The 25,004-nt window shown below is 40.0% G+C and overlaps 3 protein-coding genes and 1 long non-coding RNA gene across 7 annotated transcripts in view; 1 reads left to right on the top strand and 3 right to left on the bottom strand.

Annotated features, from left to right (window-relative positions):
* Positions 1–6,419, bottom strand: part of LOC117228704 (uncharacterized) — a 30,217-nt gene extending 23,798 nt beyond the window's left edge. For 2 of the 4 annotated variants that reach the window (XR_013034574.1, XM_033484647.2), the window contains exon 1: positions 5,344–6,415. The gene's annotated coding sequence lies outside the window, so the exon portion shown is untranslated. Of the gene's footprint in view, positions 1–4,583 lie in introns of all 4 variants that reach the window. The other 2 variants (XM_033484649.2, XM_033484648.2) reach the window with 2 other exon arrangements.
* On the top strand, positions 2,534–8,144 carry LOC143260415 (uncharacterized). The gene is made up of 2 exons (XR_013034575.1): positions 2,534–2,595; positions 3,572–8,144. It is a non-coding gene; the product is annotated as an uncharacterized LOC143260415 (long non-coding RNA).
* hd (humpty dumpty) lies at positions 7,630–10,880 on the bottom strand. The gene is made up of 7 exons (XM_033484646.2): positions 10,584–10,880; positions 9,742–10,366; positions 9,331–9,659; positions 9,045–9,262; positions 8,773–8,976; positions 8,523–8,709; positions 7,630–8,448 (listed from the first exon to the last, which is right to left on the bottom strand). Exons 2-7 carry the CDS (start codon positions 10,347–10,349, stop codon positions 8,273–8,275), a joined length of 1,722 nt encoding a protein of 573 aa, XP_033340537.2. The 5' UTR covers positions 10,350–10,366; positions 10,584–10,880; the 3' UTR covers positions 7,630–8,272.
* Positions 10,881–12,810: 1,930 nt separating this feature from the next.
* Positions 12,811–25,004, bottom strand: part of LOC117228809 (lachesin) — a 196,246-nt gene continuing 184,052 nt past the window's right edge. Inside the window, exons 6-10 of the mRNA XM_033484816.2 lie at positions 22,512–22,661; positions 15,391–15,541; positions 15,157–15,305; positions 14,200–14,259; positions 12,811–13,647 (exon numbers count right to left, since the gene is read on the bottom strand). Of these exons, the coding sequence (XP_033340707.1) occupies positions 13,520–13,647; positions 14,200–14,259; positions 15,157–15,305; positions 15,391–15,541; positions 22,512–22,661 (638 nt within the window). The 3' untranslated portion in view covers positions 12,811–13,519. The remainder of the gene's footprint in view (positions 13,648–14,199; positions 14,260–15,156; positions 15,306–15,390; positions 15,542–22,511; positions 22,662–25,004) is intronic.

Here is a 25,004-nt window from a genome sequence, read left to right as displayed (position 1 = left end):
AAAGCCTAAAAAGAAAAGATGTTTAGCACCGTCGAAAACAAAGACTTATTAATTCCGTAAATGTTAAATCGTTCATTGATCTTTCACTGCGCGAATTGGATTTGCAGAATCCAGAGAACGTGTTCCGTTAATTTAAACAATCTAAGAATTCGTTAACGACCGTATTTTTACGCAATAAACAGCCTTATTACGCATTGAGAATCTCGGTTCATTTGAGAAAATAGAAATAAAAAGATGTTCGAATCTCATTGGTTCCACGATGCTCCACGGATGATTTGATGTTTAATTATTTTCTAGCAATTATAGTCCGGGAATAGTTTAACGAAACACAGTTCTATAGTTATCTCATTACGTCTGCGCTAAATAAACGTGGAAGAGGGCGGGGAGGAGGGGGGCGTACAACGGAAGAAACAGCGTAAATCGACGCGATTTTATAGAATGACCTAATTAAGTTCCGAATGAAACCGAGCCGATCGTGGCACTTCGTTGTTACAGTAACGTTAGAAATAGTACGAATTATAGGTATGCCGAATGTACCGATGTGATTTCATTACCGCGCGGAATGGCAGAACTGCGCTGGAACACTCGACGGGACGAAATGTCAGGTCTTCGGCGTTGATTTGATACAAGCCGGCTGTGGTCGATCATAATTTGACATTGCTTGCGCTATCGCGCAGAAATGGATCTCTCGACGTTGCCTGCACGCCAGTAACGTCGCACGTATGGGTCATGGTGGCCTGGAAAGCCTAACGAGACAGTATGCCACGTGGGAGGCGACGCGATGAAAATCAATTCTTTCATTTTACCAGGAATCCCTCCGACCAGTGATGCAACATCTCCCTTCTGCCGACTTTATGTTGCTGCTTTGGCGTACATTGTTTTACGACTTGGCCGCACGAGAAGAAAAACCGTAGACCAAGGTGAAAGATAACTAAGAGCAAAAGTGTCGCCAAATCTGTGACACCGGTATTCCGTCCTCCTTAGTTGAAATATCTTATCAGCAGATCCGCCATTTCTCAAAATATTTTTAAACATTTGGAACATCGCGTGCCTTTTAGCTTGTCAGCACAGCTAGGATATTCTATGTACTTCATAGAGCTCCAAATAAAATTCCACTCATTTGTTTCCATTGATTTGTGTTTAAGTGATTTTGGTAATTCGAAGCTTAATTTTTCGGACGATCAGAAATATTAGTTAGAACGATTTAGCTGAAGAGGGCAGCGTAATTTACGACACAACCGATCGGCGTAACGCATGCAAATGTGGCGAACAGACACCCAGGTGAAATTGTGTAAATATTGGCTGACGTGGAAATGTAATTACTGTACTGCGGATTTTTGTTCGGAGCGATAATTGTTCGCATCGGTTGCAAGCAACAGCGGTTTAAACTTTCATTACTTTGACGAGCTAACGATAATGCGTTGATCTACTTAAATTCTTTTCTGCCTTGCCACCGTTTTAAATTGTTTTCTATCTTTCCACTGTTTTTCCTTTTTTTTTTAAACTGTACGTGTTCGGTGTCGTCGTAAACGTGTCCGTTGTTTATCGATTAAATACGGCCAGCAGCATTAGGCTGCCGGAAAGGAAAGAAAAGTACGATGTTTGTATAGATTCGAATTTTGTATCGATTTTATTACCGATTAGTTTATTAATATTTAGGATTATACGATCGTAATTGTAACGTTACAATCTTGACGATCGATGGCGCCAGTATTGATAAGGAGATTGATATCGAGCATACGTGATCGATATCGAGAATATTGTGAAACGACGGTTCAAGCAGCTTCTAATCGAAGCGTGATTTTTAAATTCTTGTTTCTTGTAGAATTGAAAGAGCTAATATCTTTATTAGATAAACAAGTATGAACGTAACTGCGATTCAGCACTGTATTAATACTGTGGATAATATGAAGAATTGACCATCGTTTTATTATTTTGCATTGTTATCGATAAACAAAATAATCCAAAAGAGTACCGATTTTTATGCAAAAGAAAAATTGTGTGCAAGGTAGACGTAAACATTTCGTCCTATCTAATTGTCTCATTGAGTTCGAAATAATACAACAGTATCTTCAAATTCTTTAAATGAGTGTACAAGAAAAACCAATTTCGTTTCATCGCTATAATAATATAGCATAGTTTTACTCTAGCATGAACAGTATTCAATCGACAGAAAGCTAAATACAAATATTATACTTCAGAGGACGAAGGAGGAACGTTTGAAGTGAAGAAAGAAAAATGAAGTTCTCCTTCAAAAATCTAAATAATTGCGTAACGGTGCTTTAAAAAACTTACGGCCACGGTGTAACATAATCAATACAAGGAAATTCAGAATGTTTTCCGCGGTTATCTCGTATAAATTTCGAGCGAAACAAGTTCTCTGCGGCTTACGTAAAATAGTCTAAACAGCGAGCAGCGCTGTAGGTACATACATACATACATACATACATACATACATACATACATACGTACGTACGTACATAATAATGTATCTAATGAAAGAGAGACATCGCTGCTTATACGATTCTCAAAGGTAGCTTCTTCATTCACACTCGAATGTCGCGGTTATCTTCAACGTGCCATCTGTATTCACGCGTAAGTAAAATAAACACACAAAAACTATCCACTCGACAAGCTACCAAAATAACACCGCGAAGAGAACAGAAATTTTGTTAGCATCGACTGTTCCGTTCGCCAAATGCGTACAGAAAATGATCCGCCGTTGAAAACGGATAACATAATTCCGAATGAATTCGAGTGAAATCGAAATAATAAAACAAGTTTTCGGTGAGAGTTTTCAATGGAAACGGAAAAATAGAGGTGCGGCTTTCGGTATGAAATGAATATAACCATGCGCGGTGCATATTTCGTTAATTACATAACGCACGTGGAATGAACGGAATCGAACACACCTGTTCCACTAAACGCACTTCTATTTCCTATAATACCGTGACACAGTGATTAATGGCACGCAGCATCAATCCGCACGCCAACGACAGAATATCGGGAAGAACGAAACGAACGGGTCGGCCGAGGTTATTAAGTTTAATTACGAATCACACAGAAAGTTTAAAAGCGAGTTGCATGCTGTCTGTAACGGGTAACGAGCGGATCCAATCGCTTTATTGCTTGTTAATCATGCGTTCTTCCATTAAAACACATCGGCAACTTGCCGGAGCAACGGTACAATAATTGTTCTTGGCCATAAACTCACGACTCTGCGAATTAATAGCTTGTTAAAGCAACGCGACACGCGTCTGCAGAAATTCTGTTCTCGTTCTAGATACGCGTATGCAACATTGTCGGAAGATTGTTAATTAAGAATCCATAACAGGATTAACGCAGGGAATACTCCAGACATGGTTGATTAAAAACCTATAACAAGATTAAAACAACCGGTAAAGCACTCGGGGAATGCTCGAACGTGAAAACAGAAGGTGCAGCGCACATGCGAGTGTTGCTGTTGCGTTTGCCTCGTGCAAAAATACGAAATATCCTGCGTGCACGATTTTCTATATTTCCTTTGTCCGCAGCTATTATCCGCAAATATTATTCCTTAACCCATTTACAGCAGAAACGGATGTGTCCGTCCACTTCGTCTGGCTACCATCACGGAAGCGGATATAAGTATGTATACGCAAGAATCATGATCGACAATGTAAACTTGAAGCTACACCTGCTCCGGGGAAGCAAGCATAAGTTCCTTGTCTGCTTGAAAACAAGAATCCGAAATTTCGATACACGGGAAACGTGTGCTCCGCGCGATTCGGTATAGCCGATCCTATTGTCGTCGTAGAGAACTCTTGCTCGACAATGTGAAAATTCGAAATTACATCCGTTAAAAAAAGAAGCAAGCATAAAGCGTAAACGAGGAGAGCAGCGATCAAAAATTTCGGTACGTTCGAAATCTTGTCTTATCTCGCTCGAGAATAATCGATCCGTGACGATCGTTCCGGAGAAAAAAATCGAAAGTTCCTCGAAGAGGAAAAAGTCAACAAACGCGCTAACATTTTCCCGGCGGTCTTAACGACGCAAAAGTAGCGCCACGTCGGGCTCTTGCGACGCGCTTTTGCGACACTAATTTCCAACGCACTTGACCACGGTTCCCTGACAAAAGGCGGCGTCGTCGGCGATGCTGTTAATTAGGATAATTGTGGCCCGGCGATGAGTCGCCTCCGATAAGGGGAACAACAGTGAAAAGTGGTGAACTTTTCGAAGTGACGTATCGAGGTCGCTTATTCGCATGACTAAGATCTCCAAGAATGCGCGAGATCTCCCGTGGCTGGTTAGAGCGCTCTAGAACGCCGAAGATCAAGAGAGCAGAGACGGTTTAAACTGTGTGTGCCCCGTCCCAGCGTGACTCTATTAATACCCGCGCCTCGTCGTCGCGCCTTAAAAACGCTCGCATCGTTGCGGAGACGTAGACGAGCGAGGAGGAAGTTTGATTCTTTCAAAAAATCCTCCTGCATCGATCGTCGTCCGATCGATCGGCCGACGCGTCGATCCGACAAAACCGTCGTACACCGATTAAGAACAACGAATTACAAAAAACAAAAACAAACGAAAAAAAAAAAGAAACGCACCGTGTTCAACGTGCCGAAGGAATGAAATCCCGAACGTGGCGCAGCAAACGAAACAATCCAAAGCACGGTAAAACCATCGTCTGGCCGCGTTTCAATTAGACGTGCCGCAAAGGCCCTGAAATACGCGTGTCGTTTCGATAAAAAGGCGGTGGGTGTCTGTCGGTGTCCGCGAACACCATAAACGGGAAACGTTAAAAACAACCGGTGCAGCTACGGGACGAGTTGTTTCGACAGGACGTGCAACGCGAACGTCGCAGACGTTCGTTCACAGTCGATTATGCGGCCTAACTACAGACATTCGCTTGGCTAACCTATTAGGACCGAGTTAACCAGTGTGTGCCCGGGGTATCGCCGTGAATTCACGGCTGTCCCGGTTATCATAAACAGAAGAAGGAAGCGGCGGAAACTGTTGCAGTGTTCCAACGGAGCAGCCCACAGATGTCGTGTGAGGTCTCAAACCCGAGCGAGAGCCAGGCGCAAACACACAGCCTTAACACACAGTCGTCGGTTCTCGCGAAAATTCGTTCCGCGTAACCGTGGCATGTACACACTTTTGCGGCGTAACCGCGAGGATGACCAGCCGCAACGTAATCCGCAACGTCCCGGCACAACAACACCCAGGAGCGAGGCGACAAGACGGGTCCTCTGGTCGGTAAACAGAAAACTGCAGAATTGACTTTCCACCGGCGCGAGTACACCCTAGGGCCTAGGGCCTGCACAGGCGAAAGCCATTTTCCCCCACAAGAAAAGACCCACTCACCTTCGGTGTTTGTCCAAACCGTTGCAACAAATGTTACGGGTAAAAAGAGAGTCTTCGTCGCGCACAGAACGAGCCGGAGCAGCGGGTGCTACGGACCGGGAAGAAGGGGTAGGTCGAGAGGTACACACACACGCGCACACACACACACAGTGTGTCAAGAAGTTTGCTCGTTCTACGCGAGCACCGTTCTACACCCTGTCTGCCCCCCGTGAGAAACCGTGAGAGCACCGAGCGCGAACAGTCGCCGAGAAGGAAACGTGGAAACGCGAACGCGAACGCGAAGCGAGCGGACAATCGAGCAAGCGAGCAAGCGGGGTCACTCTGCGAGGGGCACGACGCGTGCTGGGGCTCCCTCGACCGAGTCGCGACTGATATCATTTCCAGCGGGGGACTGTGGGGTCGGCAGCCAGAACCCCACCAGGGGGTCTTCGTGCAACCCCCACGCGGTGTCGTAGTAGTCGTGTTCGCCGTCGTGGTTGTGGCTCGTTGTCGTCGTGGCTCCACCGTTGCTGGTCTCTCGAAACCCCCTTCGCACGTACAGGGAATAAGGGACCAGGATGTGTACGCGTATCATGGGGAGAGGCTTCTCTCCGCCACTCTCTCTCGCTCTCTCTTTTTCCGTCTCTGTCCAACCGGCGTGCCACCGATCCTACCTATGTCTTTCGCTCTCGTTCCCTTGCATCTTCGCCGGCCGTCTCCCTTCCACGCACGCTTTCCACGCAATCCGTCTCTCTCCGTTCCTCGCCGAACTTCTCGCTCTCTCTTTCTCTCTCCGCCTGAATCCCCGTCCTTGTTTCGCTCGCCGCGCTATATATCGAAACGTCTGTCCCTCTTTCGTGTTGGTCACATTCTAGCTTCAGCGCGGAGACCGTGCGTATACACGGTAAACACACACTAAGAGTACGGCGCGCCCGCGCGCCAACACTGTTCTAGCTCCCTCCTTCCCTCCGTTCGTCGGCACCCTCCCTAGCCACGAACCCCTTACCACCGGCGTACCCAGCAGCTTTATCCACCCTGAACCCTCCCGTTTACGAGGGGTTGCTTCTCGGTAGCCTGATCGGACGTTTGCGAGAAGAAGGGACCTTCCCTTCTGCCCCTCCGCGCCACAGCCCAACGCGCCGAGCTTTTTTTACGTATTTCAGAGATTCGGGATTGTTTTATTCCCCGGGAAAATTTTTGGTCGTCGTCGCTCCATCTGGGAGCGTGGAGGTTTCGCAGCCTCGGCTGCTGCTTTGGGTCGCCTTGCAGGCGAGTCGCAGATGGGGGCGAACCGATCGGCCTTCGTTCGATGAGAATTACGCTTGGAATTTTTGGGAATGTTTGCAGTCGTCTTTGTTGCCTCTTCGAGACTATTTTCAGTAAGCTTTCTTGGCGGTGGAACTGTCGCCGCGAAGGAGTCTATCGAACGTATATGCACACAGTTAGAGAACTTGTATCCTCTCTGCACCTGTTACGCACGTTCGTTTGCTTTATCCTCGACTATAAAGCGGCGAACGCTTTTATTTGCGTTTGTGACTTGAGCAGAATAACGCTGGCGAATGTGAATCGAAAAAGCATAATGCGAGCGTGCAAGCAAAGCCCAATTTTCGAGTGGAAAGCACGGAAAATTCCTGGCCGCCGAGTATCGCTTTCAGCGACGCCGGAGGGGGCAATATTACCGGCGCATTGTTCACTTCGAAAAGTGAACTCGTATAAGAGACCTTGGAACATGAAACTACTCGTCGAGGAGTGTCGCAATACGATGAGCACAGACTGCAACGGCTACTGACGTAATCATCACATGGGTACGTGTATATTTATGTCTGTGCTCCTCGGTGTAGATACACGTGTGCACATGAATCGTAGTACATCGTACTCGAATTGCTGCAGCCGACTACTACAAATATCTGCTGTAGGCCACAGGATTCGTCGGAAATAATCATTTTCTGCGATCTTAGAGCCGCGTTCAGTTCCAGCTGGTACTCGAAACGGAACGCGAACGGAATAATTCTGTTAATGAATCAGCGATCTGGTTTTCCGTTCGTGAAAATTTCCAGACTCGTTGGAACGACGTGGGAAGCGGTTCTTCTTACAATAAATTGATTGTTCGCGTCTGAGGTGACCGTCCGACGATTCGGGGGCAGTGAGCGAATATCGATTCGTTATTTTTAGGGGCAGTCTATCCATGGACCCCACCTTCGCCGCTGGCGAGATCGAAAATTTGTCTCTAATGAGATACTGTTCTGTATAATTTTCACGCGTCCGGTTCAAAGTCGAACGACGAACAAAGTCTTATCTATGGGGACATATGGAAAACAGTAGAAATTTTATTAAGTTTCGTTACAAGCTCCAAAATACATGTTTCAAGTGTAAAATGCTTTTGAAATATTCGGATTCTCGCTTAAAAATTAATCATATACAATATTTCACCGAGCAGCGGATTATGTATAATTTTTAGATTCATGATTATGCTGTTAATAGCGTAAGTATTAATTACAATGATCAGAAAAACTTCATTACATATTGAACCTTGATTGGACAACAAAAGAATAATTGTTGCATTTTCAAAACTAATCCTTCAGCATACAAGAATATAAATTAAAATGATTTCTTATGTCGTAATTAAAGCAACATCTAGTCGTAAAATGCTGCCGTCCTTCTTAGCGTCTAGAAAAATTACGATCATGATATCGATAAAAATAGCTAACTACGATAATAATGATTATGATGACAATAATGATAGAAATATCACTTAACGTTATTTTCCGCTCATCATCTTTTTCTTGTATCCATTCAATGATTAAAAAATGATATGTAAATAACTCTGACGTTAGAATAAATTACCATGTCAGTGTCCCAATACATTTACATACAAAGAATGCAATTTTTAAATTAAATTTTCGGTTGTCATTACGTAAAATAGTAGAAATAAAATTCTCAGAACGTTATGTCAAGACCATGTGTACAAATTATTTGAATATTTAACATTTTCTAAGATTTGAATGTGCGACGAATCGGAGTTGCAAAAATGTTTCAATAATTCGTTATTAAATCCGCAATCGCTGAGATTTTCTTTACCGAAAATATTTTGTGGTACATTTGGCGTTTTGTCCGATTCTGATTGTTCTACAAGAACATAAAATTGGTATGTAGTTACTACCACAGATTTTCAATTCGATATTCTATTATACAAAATTTACCGGAACCATGTTTCGCTGCCGAAAATGCAACTGTTGAATCTAGCTGCGCGCAGCTTACAGAATATTGGTCCAGCTGGCTAGATTTCATTAAAGAACAAAGAGAAGGTAACACATGTGGTAACAGTGGTCCCTTTAGCTCCAAAGAAAAATATCTTTCATTATCAACGCGTACCGTGCTTTCTTTCACCTTTAAAAATTGGAAATAATATGCATAAAATATAGTAGAACATTTAATATGAAGATAATATACCTTAATCGATCTCAGTGAGGCACCATGGAAGGCTACGGGGGCTAAAAGTGTTGGAGGCACTCCTGCTAAGGAGCCAGTGGTAGTAATAGCCGATTTACAGTTAATTAGAAAATTAAATAAACCTTGTGCCTCGACACCTTTTACAAAAATCAACGATTGTTTCATGTTATCCATTTCGGTTTCCTTTTCTAATGTCATTCTCGCCTATTATAGTTTCCAAGAATATTAGATTATTTAAAGCAGATAGGAAGTAAACTATTAAAAAGAAGTACCTGAGAACTCTGAATTCTGCGAATCTCAGAATTCTCGACTCCAAGACTTTGTAACCACTCATCTTGAGTTTCGTCATCATCATCAACACTTTGATCTTCAGAATGATTTGTTTCTGTGGCATTGTTTATTGTAGACGCATCAAATGTGTCGCAACCAGAATCAGTTACATCTGACCGTCTTTTAAACTCTTTTCTCAGAGGCATTGTATATTCTATTTCTGTGAAAGTTGTTACTATTTCATACTTGTCCTTAATTGTGTGCATCCATATTTAAATATCATTATACCTTCTTGTTTTAATGATTGTCGGAAACCACGTGTAGTGGGTGTCAAGAGTGCATGAGCTTCAGATATTCCACAAATTCCAGCAGCACGAAATAATACAGTGAAATTATTTGCACACACATAAAAGTATGGGCATTGACCTGCTCGTAGTAAATGGAAAAGGGACCTAAAGCTTTCACTCCAGTCTTTGTATAAAGCATCTTTGATAAACATGTTATTCACAAGAGACAAATTACTTGTTAAATTAGCACTCACTTTGCCAGCAGAGCGAGGAAACAGTTCTAACCATGGTAGTAAAGGATGCTGCCATATAAGGCAACACTTATGAAGCCTATTTAAAGCAAATACCGGTAACAATTATTTGAACAAGCAAATTTATCAAATTAAAATAGAGAAATATTTTCAGATATCACCTTGCATTTGGACTAGTGTCTAATGTTGAATCTGTTCCACTAATATCTAAACATCTTACGAATCCAGTTGTACCGGATGCTTCTTCGCTAGTTTTTAATTTGGTGTTCCATGGAAATGATATTGGCGACATAAATCTCATCTTCGTCTTCAGTGTCCAATCTATTGGAACATATTTTTCACCTTTTGATGTTTCTACATCTGGAATAGGTTTATTCCCTTCTATTTTTGAAAGTATATTAGAAAATGTGAACGGATCTTCAGTTAGTGAGTTTTCGAGTGGTTTCTTTGGATTTTCAAGTTTCAAAAGCTCAAATAGTGTATTATCATTACTAGCTTCCAACTCAGGAGTTGCGTTTGATTTTTTATTTGCTTCATCTTTTGCATATTTTGCAAAAGGATTTTTTCGTTTTTGACCTACACTGTGACTAGCATCAACATTGCACGCTTTTACTATATTTGTAGATTCCAATTCTACATTTTGTCTGTTAACTCGCGTATTGTTCATACGTGCTTGAAGCGCACGTTTTTTCATTTTTAATCGATGTAACTGCATTACTTGGTCGGGTCTCTTCCATTCTGATGTTTGCACTTTTTCTGGCTCCTCCATTGACGAGTTTTGACATGCTGTCATACAGAAAACAAAGATTAACATTTGATTAATAATGGAAAAGGATTACGATAATCTTATTTTCATTGAAATGTAGTCCATTTATCTTTTTAAATATTTGTTTATATCGATATTATAGGTTAGAATTCCAAAATCATAAGAATACCATCAATACGACTTTTTCAACACTTTTTAACAGAACTTAACAAAAACTATTTGTATGATGATACACACCGTTTTCTAAAATAGTGTTTCTTATCTCATAAGATTGTCAATTTAGTAAACTATCTAGAACTCGTCAACGAAAATTGAACTCCAGTGTTCCAGATCACCAAGCTCACTGTGATGTGTGTGTGTTCTGTTCTTCTGAGTGTGTGTAAAGTTCACCCGCGAAGCACATATGTTGCACATATGCTAATGTTTCTTAATTCACTTTAAAAATTCGAGAATATTTAACTAATATGAGTTGTCGTTTATACATCGAAATAATTAATCTAATATAACATATTTACAGCAAAATGTTTGCAGTTTTCTACAATCTGTTTCTGCTAATAATTCAAATTATTAACTCCATTTCTGCATCCCTATTGTAATTATTAATGTAATATTTCAACACTGCCAAATTATCGACTGTAATGAAGTAGTTGCAATTTATTATGATTTAAGCGTTGATCGCATGTGATAAAACTGAACAGTTTATATGTAGTTTACAGTATTATAGTTATACCAGATTCTACTGCAATTTTAAAAATCGAAATAAACTCTCTAAAACAACTGTTCCATAATAATTATATTTCAATTTCTTTTTGAATAAGGTTCCTTGTTTTCCCTTTTCATTTTGATGTTGCTATTAATAAGAAATTCTGTGGTTATTTTGATAACAATTATATTGTTTCGTTAAATGAAAGATTCTATCACTGACGAGGTACATATAAGAGTAGACTAGATATCTAATGCATTATTACACAGACTTAGGATCCGTGCAGACATTGCATCTTATAAACTTGTGCCTCAGCTTTGGGGGGCTCTAGAGCTTCCTTACCATTTTCGTGTTCCGCTCAACATTATCGATAGTTCACGAATTTAGGCATGCAGCACTAAGCCACGGCCTTAGGATCCGTGTCGGTGTAAATTTAGCCATCGCAGACACACAGTTTTCTATGTTGCAGTCGGATGTAGTTCACTAGTTGACCGTTACATTTAGGTAGAGTCCACTATTACCCACCGCTATTACTACCACAATATTTTCTACTGAGTTGGTAATTCAGACCCTGAGACAAAAAAAGCATTGCATGCAATATCTGTCCGGATGTTAAGTCTGGACTTCCAAAGCTGAGACAGAGAAGCCCATAAGATGGATCCTAAGTTTGTGAAAGCAGCAATTATCATATGGAGTTCGCAACGTTATCGGCAGTTCACGAATTAAAATTAGTAATAACTGCAGTATATTGTATACTGCATTTCGACTACGCTCTAATAAACTTCAGTTGCAATAAATATCTTGGACATTTTTTAACTTTATGGAGGAAGTTTTTAGATCCGTTTAGGACCGTAGAAAAATACAAAATGATATCAAATAATTGATAAATGCCAGCCATCAGCGCAAGGAAAAATGTTTTGATTTTAACGGGTTACTTCTAGCAGTCTGTGATATAAGCATAGATAAAGTATATGGAAAGTATATTCTGAGTTTTCTGTTCAAAGCTTTACTGTCTTTCTAACTCGATATTTTGCGACCGATAACAGCGTTCACTTCTTACGAACAATGATTAGCGAAGAAACTATCAAACATTAATTTACATTATTTGAAATATTTAAATTCATCGAAGTTAGTTTAGAAATAAAAGGAAACAAGAATTGTATACGTGTTTATCAACTATATACAATTTATATTGATATAATTTGAACGAAAGTAGAACATCAGTTTAGTTTGTATAAAATACGAATTAGTTACATGCAAAATAAGTATTGCTTATATTTTTATTGTACTTACTATTTTTCTAGCTGCTCAGGTTCTGGTGATTAATTTGAATTAAAGATTGTGCAATTGATTGCAATAAAAAGATTAACGAACCTGGATAAAGTAGAGAAACAGAAATTTCATAGAAAATTAATTAATTTCTCTAATAATTTCAGTTAACTGAAAATCATGTATTACCGTTAAAAATTGTTCCTACTCATTTTTATTGTAAATGCATACAATTTACAATATACTAATAATAATAAAACGATTTATTGCGTTTCAGGGGAACAGCGCGTTGTCAACTTTCTCCCGAAAGCGTTTCAGTTCCAAGTTTATTTTTCATCCTTCGCATCGTGTTCTGCCAGAAGTTTCCTCGATCCGACATCCTTGCTAAATCGAGATCGTGTTTTACAGAGGATATCGGATTGCCTGTATATTAAGGTACAAAAAATAATGGAGGAGGAAAATAGGGGGTCGTGTGTAAATGATTAGCGGCCGTTTGTGTACAACGTCTGATCTCATAGTTTTATTTCGAAACATCGAGTTCCCTGACGTCTAACGTCTGTAATGCGGATACCAATGACAAAATGATCGTAACTTATGAATATTATTGACGACTTGTTAAGCATCGTTAGGAAGGGCCAAGCTGCTTGCACGCTTCTTGTCGTTTCGTCATGCGGCGCGTCATCGCCAATGACCCGGCGATCCGTCATCGATGATCCAACGAAACGGATTGCGAATCTAAACGGACGCATACATCGACAAACATTTATTGTTCTAAAAATTGTTTCTTTAACACTCGGCTGTAGGAAAGGGCAGTTAGGAAGGGCAGTAGAGAACGCGAGCCTCCGAATTCATTTATTTGTTTCGTTTTGTTCTTCTTCCGATTTTCTTTCGCATTAGTTCGCTGCTTTCGGTTTTTTCCTCTTCATTCACCCGTACATTCGACGCATCGCCTGTGCTCCCACCCTCCTCTCTTTTTAGACAGAAAACGCTGTTTCGCTTTTCTTGCGCACGCATTTCGTTTTATAATTTTTCGCACACACACACACACGCACACACACACGCATACACTCTGACATCCCTCGACACATGATTCGACATACACGTACATGCACAAGCATTCTTGCTTCTTTTTTTTTTCTTGTCCTTTGGCACAAAGTTACCCGGCACTCTGTTTGACAGTGACCAGCAACGGATGCCTTCTTCACCGCAGCCAGAGCAGCACCGGTATAAAGAGAAATATAGACAGGCTGTGTGATAATTTGTTGCTATGGCCGAAGAACCTTCTGCTGTGGCTGCCGGCGCCTGAACTCTGCGCAGCTTCCGCTAAACCTAAACCAAACATTTCATTCAGTATTTTTGGCTCTCGTTGGGAACACAATCCTTTTACTCGTATCGACAAAAGTTATTCGAAACCAGTGACCGTTCAGAAATCGAAAACACACGTTCGATGCTTTTATTTTGAACACGAAAACCACCGACTCCTATACGTAACTGACGGATATCACTTTATAAAGATGACAGGATAGAATTTGTTTAGACACTTCATAATTTTGATTAAAATGTGTTCTTGCGTTAAGAAAATGATTCAATCGTTTCCAAAGCATAAATCCGTACAATATTAACAATTTTGAAATAAAACATGCGAAACCGGTCATTTTGATTGTTTTAGCAGGCTTAGTATTGGACGAATTATTCTTGATCATCAAGAAGGATTATGTTTTCTTTTTGTTAATTTTTGTAATGTTACTATAAGTATATTCCAAAAAATTCTGCATTTCATTCGCGTCCGTCGACGATACGAAACTGTGCGAAAATTGAATTTCATAACTTTCGTCGACGAACGTGTTCGTCAACATTGCGTTTCATGGAAGGACAACTTACCATCGAGAATTGATACATGATCTTTCCCGCGTGACGATCTGTCGAAGCCAAATTTGATTTCTGCGAACAGATGAAAATTGTGAGAAAAAAAAATCACAGAAAATTTCTTCCCTAAAACAAAGATTATACGAGACTGTGTTAACTGATTGAAATCGCGGATATACAAAGTGTGTTTGATTTATTTGACTTGAAATTCCAATATATTCTTTTAAGGCTCTAATGTAAACGCACCAATGATTATGGGAGGAAAATTACATGCAAACGCTTTCACATTTACATACGAATTTCCGATTTATTCGTAAAGGTAAATGCACGATCGAGCAAACATTTATAATTAGACTGCGGATTTTATGCGTTTATGAGAAATTCAGGTTGGTATAATTTGAAACTGCACCGTGATTAAAAGAATTTACAAATATTTATGTACTGTTAACAACTCGCTACAATTATTAAGCAAAAGACGATATTTTTATCCTGTTCTAGTTTTGTTGCAATTTACGAAGATAATTTTGATTCCGTTCTATTTCGTTGCAATTTCTGAAGAAAATTTTTATTCTGTTCTAGTTCACTGCAATTTGTACAGACAATTTTTATTTCGCAGAAAGATCCGCTGTTTATTCATAATATTTACAAGCTACTGTGAAATTATTTAAAAAATAATATATCACAGCAGGAAAAGGAATCGCGTTCGATCGCGAGTGCACGTTTAAAATCTCATTTGCTCTGGACTGATGTAAACCGAAGAGAAGCGTTCGTAGCATAAATCTGGAAGCTGATTAGAGAATTACGTAAATTCCAGGAAGTGTTTCGACGATTGGTCCTGCCGAACGATTAGACAACGAAAGGGACAGGTTAACGGCAAAAAGCAACCGAACGTTGCGTTATCGTTGAAGTTGGTAAACAGCGGACACCGGCGAAGGTAAACTCGGCAGCGTTTTACGTCTCGGAGGAACTTACTGTACAGCCTTAAATTGCCGTCGGCCTTGCCAAGACTGTTCGTCGACACGCATCTGTAGCTGCCCACGTCCTTCTCCGTTAACCCTTTGATTAAGAGCGTCATCAAAACCGTGTATCCGGATCGTTCTTCTCGCACGCTGTACTTGTACCTGCGGCGTCGAACGGGGCCATAAGTTTCTCGGCCCGGAGACATACGAACGTTCAAAACGATACGGGGGAAACTAATAATCTCACCCCTCGATCAGCATTTCGTCCCCCGTTCCTTGCCGGTTCTTCACCCAGTAATTTATTGTTTTTGGAAATGCCTCGACGTAGCACTGCAGCTGCACGTTCGTGTTCAAAGGTGTTCCCAAAAGCTGATTAGGTACTCTGACGACAGGTGCAACTGTGGAAGCGGTTTCAAATTAATTGCCCGATTTATCGCGATACACACGGTTCACCAAGATTTTGATTAATGTCCACGGCCTGGCTGAATATAGACATCCATAATTTGTCCGGATTACATGTCTCTATTACACGGTTTTCTGAGCGGGAGGTGTGCGTGATTTAATGTCGCAATTAGAGCCGCGCGGCCGGACGTTAAAAATTCCATAAATTTTGATTAGACACAAGATCGCTCGCTTTCCTCTATTTCGTTCAGTATCCGCCGAGGCATACTGTACCAGCTGAAATTTAGGAAACATCGCGAGCTCTCTACGAAGAAGTAACGAACCGTACAGGCTGTTCAAAAATGTTCGCCGAGACTTTTCAAGGATTTATGGTACTCGCGCGAGGCGAGTAAAACGTGCCCGTGTGTCCGAAAGCCAATCCTTTCGACAGTTTCAGGGACGCAAGAGCCTCGCAACGTTGAGCTTTCAATTTACCGTGTACCTTTTTAATTATACAGGGTGGATCGCCTAAAACAGGCCCTCTGATTCAGTCGGTTAGAATCAAAGCGGCGCAAGCTATATTTTCGAAAATTTTAATTTACATCTTAAACTGTAATCTGTACAGGCCGAAATGTCAAAAAACGAGTGATATCAATTATAAAGTTACTATAAATTAATCCAACCGTAAATATCTTGACGATAAATATGGTCGGTGAACGTTACGCGTGTTAGTAAACGACGACACTCTTTACGTCTCACGATGAGGAAAACGTGACTCGCGCCACTATGGTTGTAACCCACTCACAACTGTCTTCCTGATTTCTTTATGTTTTTTTTTTTTCAAAATTAGTCCAGGATTTTGTACACAATCTCGTCACGGCTAGAGAAGATAATTAGGCGGCCCGTTTCCGGCGAACCACCCTGTACACCCCGACAACAAAATGAACATTTCCGTGGAAACCGGGCGAGTGCTTTACTGCTCGAAGAAACTTCAATGCAGCTTCTTACGCTTATTATCTTTAAATATTCGTTTCCCGCAAATTCGTCGTTGCTAAGCGGAACAACATCAATAGGTCGTTCCGTCACTGTAACGAAGTGCGCTAAATAATTCGATTTGCTTCGTTAGTCCCTTGATTATTAAGGAAACGAAGTGCACAGTTCGTTTCATGGTCCAGGGGAATCTACGATTTCGGTTGTAGCGCGAACGCAGCGGCGCGTATTCGCGAAATTGACCTAAAACCGTCGTGTTTCATTCTAATTCGGTCGTTCCGTTTAGTCATCGATATTTTCTATTCCGTTAACGCGATCGGCGATCCCGTTAAACGTCGACCGAAATTAAAACACCGCGATTACGGTATACTGCTGTTATCGCTATTTCTATAACAATACAAAACTACTACGGAGTGCACGCCGCATTATCGCAGCTGAATGCAATTAATTCTCGGTCGCGTCCGTTGTTTTCGAATAATTAATACTGATGGCGCGATGGTAGTTATGCACGGTGCGTATCCGCGTACATTATTTTGCACCTCAAATATATAGATTTCTACTGTACTCGGAAATTCGATCTAAACGGATCACCGATCTCGAAAGCGTAGTTTTGATATAACCCGTATTGTTCCCGATGTCGAGCAATTTATTCGTGAAATCTGATATTTCTGCTAAACAACACCGTCGAAAAAATATCGCGCGATAACGAAGGTAATTCAGCAGCGATCTTAAACGCGGCTGACAATGAAACGATGATCACGATTGCTATGCCCTCGCAACGTTAGAATAGAAATGACCTGATGCGAACTGTTCTACATTAATGTCACATTCGCTGGTCACTTGAATAGAATCCTTATCTGGAACAAGCTTCAGATTAATAACGAATATTTAAATTAATAAGGAGAAGCAACATCGATCTTCGGTTTCCTATTAAAATCGATTTTATTGGAGTAGAATAATGATAATAATAATAACGAGAGATAGCACTTGTGAAACACATGTTGCATAAAACAATGTTTCCAACGAGAGTTGTTCGATCCAATATCTTTTTTAATAATGTGCAACATTTAATCGGACCGTCCGATAGTACATTGAGTACAAAATAAAAAATTATTTATGAATTAATAATAAAATTAATTGTTTATTAAATATCAATTAAAGTTTAATAATTTGTTGTATTTCATAGACTTTCGAATGGCATGATTAAATGTTGCACATTGTATTGTTAAAAAACTCGAGTTGACACCCTCATATCTCGATAGAAAAGTAAAATAGAAAAAAATCAATTATTCCTTATTATACCAAACAACTTGCATTCGAAACATTTCCTTATTACAACACGTAATCCACAAGAGAAATTGAGGTGAAAATGTTATATGGCTCATCCTGTATCATCCACCGTGTTAAATATGAAATCTGCAAATTCGTGTCAAATATCTGTGAAATCACCTCTCCGGCGACTTTGACAATGTTCGAAATAGATCTGGACGGATGAAATCTGGACGGAGTGGCTTCGAACCCTCAATTCTGAATTCTTCAATCTATATTTAAACGTATTCATTACTTCTGATTGCCCCGGTAACCTACAATTTCATAGAAATCGATGATCTCCCAGACGAGCTTTTTGTAAATAAATGTGGATTTCGAATCGGAGACGTTGCAAGCGTTTCTCGTGACACGAAAAATTCTAGATATAGATACAGTTGAGAGATCCTGCAAGAAAGAATTCATCTGTAATTGCTGTAGCCGGGATTATCGATTTGAGATTAATGTATGCAATTTTAGTAAATTCTCAACATGGATGCCGCGCAGTTTCCGGCTTAAATTTAAATACACCACGGGAAGATACAATATATCGGTTATTGACTTCGGGCTTCATAAGATATTAAACATTGCACGGCGATAGCTGAAATACTAAAAATATGCACATGCATATTACGATGTTATATAATGTTCGATACTACGCTCCGCGACAATAGGTACCGCAGGATACTATAGAAAATTATACGAGACTGTATTGCGGACAAAAATTCTCTCTTTCTTTGCACGCAGCGTTATTATTTATCGTCAGAAATGCCATTAATTGGCTAATCTGTCGTTTGCAGCTACGAAAGTTAATAAAAGCGGAAACAGCTATTTTCAGCCACGACAAAATAAGACAATGCTTTTCGGGGGAAACTTAATATATAAATTTTATATTTGCCAATGATAAGTTTCAACAGATATTTCCACACAGATTCAGGCTATTTGTAATTGTTTTCGATTTTTAATTTTCCTGTAATTTCGAATTACGAACTCACTGACGTTGAAATCACTTTTCTGTAGAGTATCTTTTGGAAATTGTTAATATAAAGAAAATAACAAAATGACACTTAGTTCTTTGTCATAAATGCAGCAATTGTTACTAAATGTTAAAGAGGGTGCTTTTATTATAGACGCAGTTGAGCATATATTTGAATTAAATTGCTTCGCTGTTGCGCATCATGGTGTTCACCTACTTTTGTTGCACACTGAATGTAGCAATTGTTTGTTAGCATATCGCAGAATTTTTCGCATGGACTTCTTGTGCTTATCAAGTAGACTATGGATTTTATATAATACATTCGAATAAGCAGATCAAATGCGAAACATTCGACCATCGTAGACCACTGAAAACATTTGAAGAATTTCGAAATTCTTCTGTTCGATTTTCAACCGATGAAAATGCTTCTGAAAAGACAATAACCTCTATGTTGCCTCTATACCTTGTCAGCAATCAGAAATCCACAATCTACGCTCATCCACCTCCGCGATCCTAAAATGATTACTTAAAACCGTGCTGAAGCATATCTCCGCGAAGAAGCCATAACATTTAACAAGCGAGAAGAGAAATGCCATCTTACAATGGCAGATTCGTATAATTTTATAACAGTATTTTGCGGTATCGTCGCGGTACACGCTTATTCTACAGTAGATTACGGCGGCTTTAAAAGTCCTGCTATCCTTCGAAATGTTTGTTATTAAAAAATGTTTAAGCGACTTCTAATTTCCCCGGCGAAGTAATCCGAGCGGGTACTTTATTTCTCCTGGCGGCAGTACGCGCTTTCAAAAGATTTCGTTGGACTTTTCGTAAGTTTCATTAATCCCTGCAGCTTCGGCCACGCGCGAAGCTTACACGCTAGAAAGGAGGAACTGTAAATATGGCGGTGTATTCCGGCAAAAAGGCAGCCACCGTCGAAGTTTAATATCCCGACAGAAGGGACACCCCGACCGTCTCGTCGCCGCGAATAATTGTAAAACTGTAATTTTTACTGATCATATTTGCCCGGCGGAATTATCTCGCGAGGCATTATTAAAATTCACGGCGGGTACGCGCACAGGCCGCGACGTCGCCCGCTTTCATTGTTTACGGAGAAACAAAAGCGTTTCTATCCCGGATATAAACGTTATTGCGTCGCGCAATAAATTCGCGAACAGCCCCCGCGCGCTTTTCTCTATATCCCCGGGTTTAATTCGCTTTGATTACAGCTGATAAGCAATCTGGAATCTCTTTCGTAGCATTGTCGGTAAACCGAGGAAACGGATCGGGCTTCGGTGGCCGGCTGTTACCCGAATGAAATCGTTGGATCTGATAACACGGCCATTATCAATGCTTACATCGGGTTACAACCGTGGAAAGAATCAACCGTGGCGAGGCACCACAGACCGGGTCAACGTTTATGTCTTATACATAGAAATACCGCAGCTACGCTGCGAGATATGAAGCCTTAAAAAAAGCTCAGAGTTCGGACAGTAATTTCGGTCAGCTCTCGCGCTGCTTTTATTCCCGTAACCACTGTTCCTCGACGTTACGATTTACGATACGTACTCGCGTTTCGGGGCGAGGACAGTTCGAAATTTTGAAAATTTGCCACTTTTCTGTTTTAAATGGTACGCTGGAACCTTGGTTATTCGAAGTACTTCTTGGTTATTCGAATTGTGCAAAGAAAAGTTTAAAAATAAAAGGTTTTAAGGCAAACTACGGTAGTGGAAATATAATTATAAATATATAATTTACTGTTATAATAGTATACTAGTATAATATTATACTATGTTATACTATATATATAATATATAGTATAGAATATAGTATAATATATTATATTATACTATATTATACTATGTTATACTATATATATATAATATATGGTATAGAATATAGTATAATATATTATATTATACTATATTATACTATATATATAGTATAATATAGTATATATATGATATACAATATATATTATACATATAATAACCTAGTGTCAAAAAACTCTAATACGTTTTCTCACAATGGATTTTCGTTTTCGAGATATCTCGATCTAAAATTTTGTAAAAAAAAGAATTAAATAAATAATAAAATGATAGCTTAGATAGCTTCAGTCAACCACGATGCACTAAGAGTGTGTGCGAATCAAGAAAATTATTTTAGCACAACAATGTTTACACATAAATGCGAAACCTTTTCGTTCTCGTTACCAGTAAACGCACGACGCGACGTTGAGGCTGTCGCAGATAATTCAAAGTCAAAATTTCCGTGCCAAGCTAGCCTGCATAGTGGACAAAGTACGTTAGAGGTAGCAAAGGCTCAATGCATTTCCTCAGAAATTGGATGCTCAAGAGCTTTTAAACGTAAATACCGGCGGCACGTGTAAGGTCCCCGCGATTACCGGATCCAAAATTCACTCGATTTTATTCGGCCGGGTGTAGTGAAAGAGTTTGTGTATAGATCGGACCAACGTACAAGAAGGCCGGAAGAACTGAAAACCCGCATTACCGAAGCTTTTCATCGTTTACGAAATATGCCGGGCCTCCGCAGGCGGACTCGCGGCAATATGGAAGCCAGAGTACAGGGGGTGCTTACGAAATAATGGTGGTCATAGTGAACCGGGAATGCAATCTCAAGATAGCTCTATTCTTCGATTTAAATCGGTAAATAGACGGCTGAAGTTCGCGTGCGTTGAAAAGGCTAATCGATTACGAAGCATTTACGTTTCGTGCATTGTGTTCGAGCATGAATTGTGCAGCTGTTACAAGGTCCGTGTAATTAGCGTTAACAAATGGTCGCTTTGAGACGCAATCTTGCTTTTATTCCTTCGCGGTCCGTAATGTTTTCTATTTCCGAATTTTGCTATAACATTATGTAATTTATATTCAGATAATTTATATTACCTTGTAACATGCCGCGAAAAAAAACGAATGCCAATTTCGCTGAATGGCATTTTTCAATATAAATAAAATTGCATAAGTATCGTAAAATTGCATAAGTACGTTATTGCATAAGTATGCTCTCGGAATCGAAAATGAATCTTCTAGTTACATCAAAAATCAATTTCTAAAGTTTCCGATAACTCTGCTGAATTTAATTACCGAAACCAAAACCGAAAAGTTAAAGTGCACCGTAGTAAGCGACCAAAAGTCTTTTCGCACGCTAAAAGTAGCTGAAAACCAGTTTTCGATAGAAATGAATTGAAAAGCTAATTGAAAATGATTTTAAACAGCGTTTATATTTTGAAGCGTTTTCTCAAGCGTTTCGTAGATTGTCTTCATTTTCGAGGTCACAAAAATGTTCGTACCACATCCCCGCTATTTGTTGCCCCACTTATCAACATTTCCGCTCCGACGTAAATAGAAAAGATCATATTATCTCGTTTCTATCGAAAGTTCTTTGATTTTGACACAAGTTCGCCGCTTCGCCCGACGGTGCGCCGCAACCGGTTTGCCCGGGGGTTCCTTCGGCCGGAATCGCTTTAATTCACGGTAATAGAGGATCCTTAGCGGTTTACCGGAGACGAGGGAGATCGTAAAGCTCCGGGAAGTCAGGCGCGGTCGCGCCAATGGCCGGAGTGATTCGTCACTGCGGGGAGGGAGCGTGTCGTTACGTCAGCGACGAGACGGGAGTGTAGGTAGCGAGCGTCGCATTTTGTCGTCGGTCGGAGCCTTTCTGCCGGATACAATCAGGGATTAGGAGGGAAACGTGCTTACAATTCACGGCGAGTGTCACTCGCTTGCTAACGGCGGGCGGCACGTCGTTGCTGGCGATGCAGAGATACGCCCCCATTTGTCGCCTCTCGACACGATAGAATTGCAGCTTGGAGCCGTTGTACGTCTCGTGCTCCTCCAAATTGTTGCCACCTGCGCACCAAGAAAACGTTTTCCATCTGCATATTTTCCTGAAAATTGACCACCGCCTAACCGAGACCTAACCATCCCCTCGGTCGCGCCACGATCTCGCGCGACCCCTTGTTCGAGGTCTCTTCGCTTTGCCACGTCGGACCGGGACTGGCCGGGTCGTGCCGACGGCTCCCAGCCCCGTGTTACGATTTTACCGAAGGCAGAGAGACAGGTTGTGGTGGTCGTAACCGAAAGCGATTTACACGAATTTCTCCCTAATTCGCGCACAGATTGCGCACAAAAATGGACGATTTGGGGAAAGGAGATTACGATTGTTCGAGCTCGTTGCGGCTCGTTTTTACTCCGCGGCTCGTTCGACAACTGTAAAAACGAGACGCGGGACTTGTCCATTTTTGTAAGCAATCTGCGCGCGAATTAGGGAGAGATTTTTGTAGTTGAAGGATTAAGAGAACGGAGGAATTTCAATGTTTTATATTTAATCTATTCGGGTTATCGGAGAATGAAAGAACTTGCTGTTTAATTTATGTTATTTTATGGTATACTGTATAATGTTTTGTAATATTACTATAAAGTAATATAAATTAAATAGCAAGTTCCTTCATTCTACTTGCTGTTTAATTTATGTTATTTTATGGTATACTGTATAATATTTTATAATATTATTATGAAGTAATATAAATTAAATAGCAAGTTCTTTCATTCTACTTGCTGCTTAATTTATGTTATTTTATGGTATATTGTATATTTTATAATATTACTATAAAGTAATATAAATTAAATAGCAAGTTCCTTCATTCTACTTGCTGTTTAATTTAAGTTATTTTATGATATATTGTATATTTTATAATATTACTATAAAGTAATATAAATTAAATAGCAAGTTCCTTCATTCTACTTGCTGTTTAATTTATGTTATTTTATGGTATATTGTATAATATTTTACAATATTACTATAAAGTAATATAAATTAAATAGCAAGTTCCTTCATTCTACATGCTGTTTAATTTATGTTATTTTATGGTATATTGTATAATATTTTATAATACTACTATAATGTAATATAAAAAAATTAAATAGCAAGTTCTTTCATTCCTCGATAACCTTTTAATAGATTGATTATAATACATTAAAAATTCTCCGTTATAATATATATTATAATAATTATAAATAACCTTGTGTTTCGTTTTTATAATTGTTGACAACCGATAACTATAAAAACGAGAAGCAAGGCTCGAATCATCGTATCTCCTCTTCCCAAACTGTCCGTTTTTGTGCGCAATCTGAGCGCGAATTAGGAAGAAATTACTGTATTTAGGAATTTCTTGAAGTTCTGCTATTAGTTACGCTAATATAAGCGTCATCTACGTGTCTTGTTAAAATTTCAACGAATTTCGTCGTCTTAAATCCGAGATGATCGCCTCCAAAGTTTCAATCTTCGACAATCCCTGTACCGAAGCTTCGCCGAAGCTTCGTGACGTCATTGGCTGTATCTCCGAGAAATAATCTTGGAATTCTCTATGAAAACAGCAAAGCAATCTACGAAAACGCATCGACGCACCAAAAAGTGCACTCGATCGGTGATCGAATTAAAGCAATGTAAAGTGAGCGATATCATTGAATTTGCGCGAGGATGGAGACTGATGGAAACCTTGAGTGGCGAAAGGTTATGGACACTTGGCAACGTTGCATATATCACGTATACCCTGGGCTCGCAGGCCGTAAAAACCTCCAGAACTTCTGAAGGCAATAATTCTGGCAACTCATAGGTTCGCAGTGTGAGTGTGTGACTGAGTTGCAGCCATTTCGCGAAGTTCAGCGAGTCGAATGAGAAATTGCATTGTTAAAATTGAGGACTTATCCTTGTTAATCTGTTAAGCATTCTGCGTTAATTATATCATTTCATTAAACTGATTATATGCTGCAATATATTTTTGTCGTTGTATAAAATAAAACTTGTGAAACAACAACTCCTCCATTTTTCTAATGCAATGGAGGTGGACTGGGGAATCAGAGGGAGAAACGCGAAGCGGCATACGCCACTTTTAATCCTTTTCTCCCACTTCTGCGGGTTCTTGCAGCCTGCGAGCCCTGATCAGCACCCTACTAGTCCCAAATGCAACGTTGCCATATTCTCGCGTTCGTTCGTTTTTGTTAGTATCCGTTTGCGTACGAACAGATGATAGTACATGTACTCCACATCTTATAACTATAATACCACTAACAAATTTTCAGTTTTTATGCATTGGAGTTAATATAGGGTTTCCCAAAATTACAGTACTTCCGGAAAATGGGGGGTTCCTGAGATCATTTGAAGTAACTTTTTCCTTAGCGAAAATGTAAATC

This window comes from Megalopta genalis, chromosome 12 (assembly GCF_051020955.1).
Source record: "Megalopta genalis isolate 19385.01 chromosome 12, iyMegGena1_principal, whole genome shotgun sequence".
Classification (NCBI taxonomy): Eukaryota; Metazoa; Arthropoda; class Insecta; order Hymenoptera; family Halictidae; genus Megalopta; species Megalopta genalis.
Note: the sequence above shows the minus strand (reverse complement) of the source record. Positions and strands in the feature narration are given on the sequence as shown.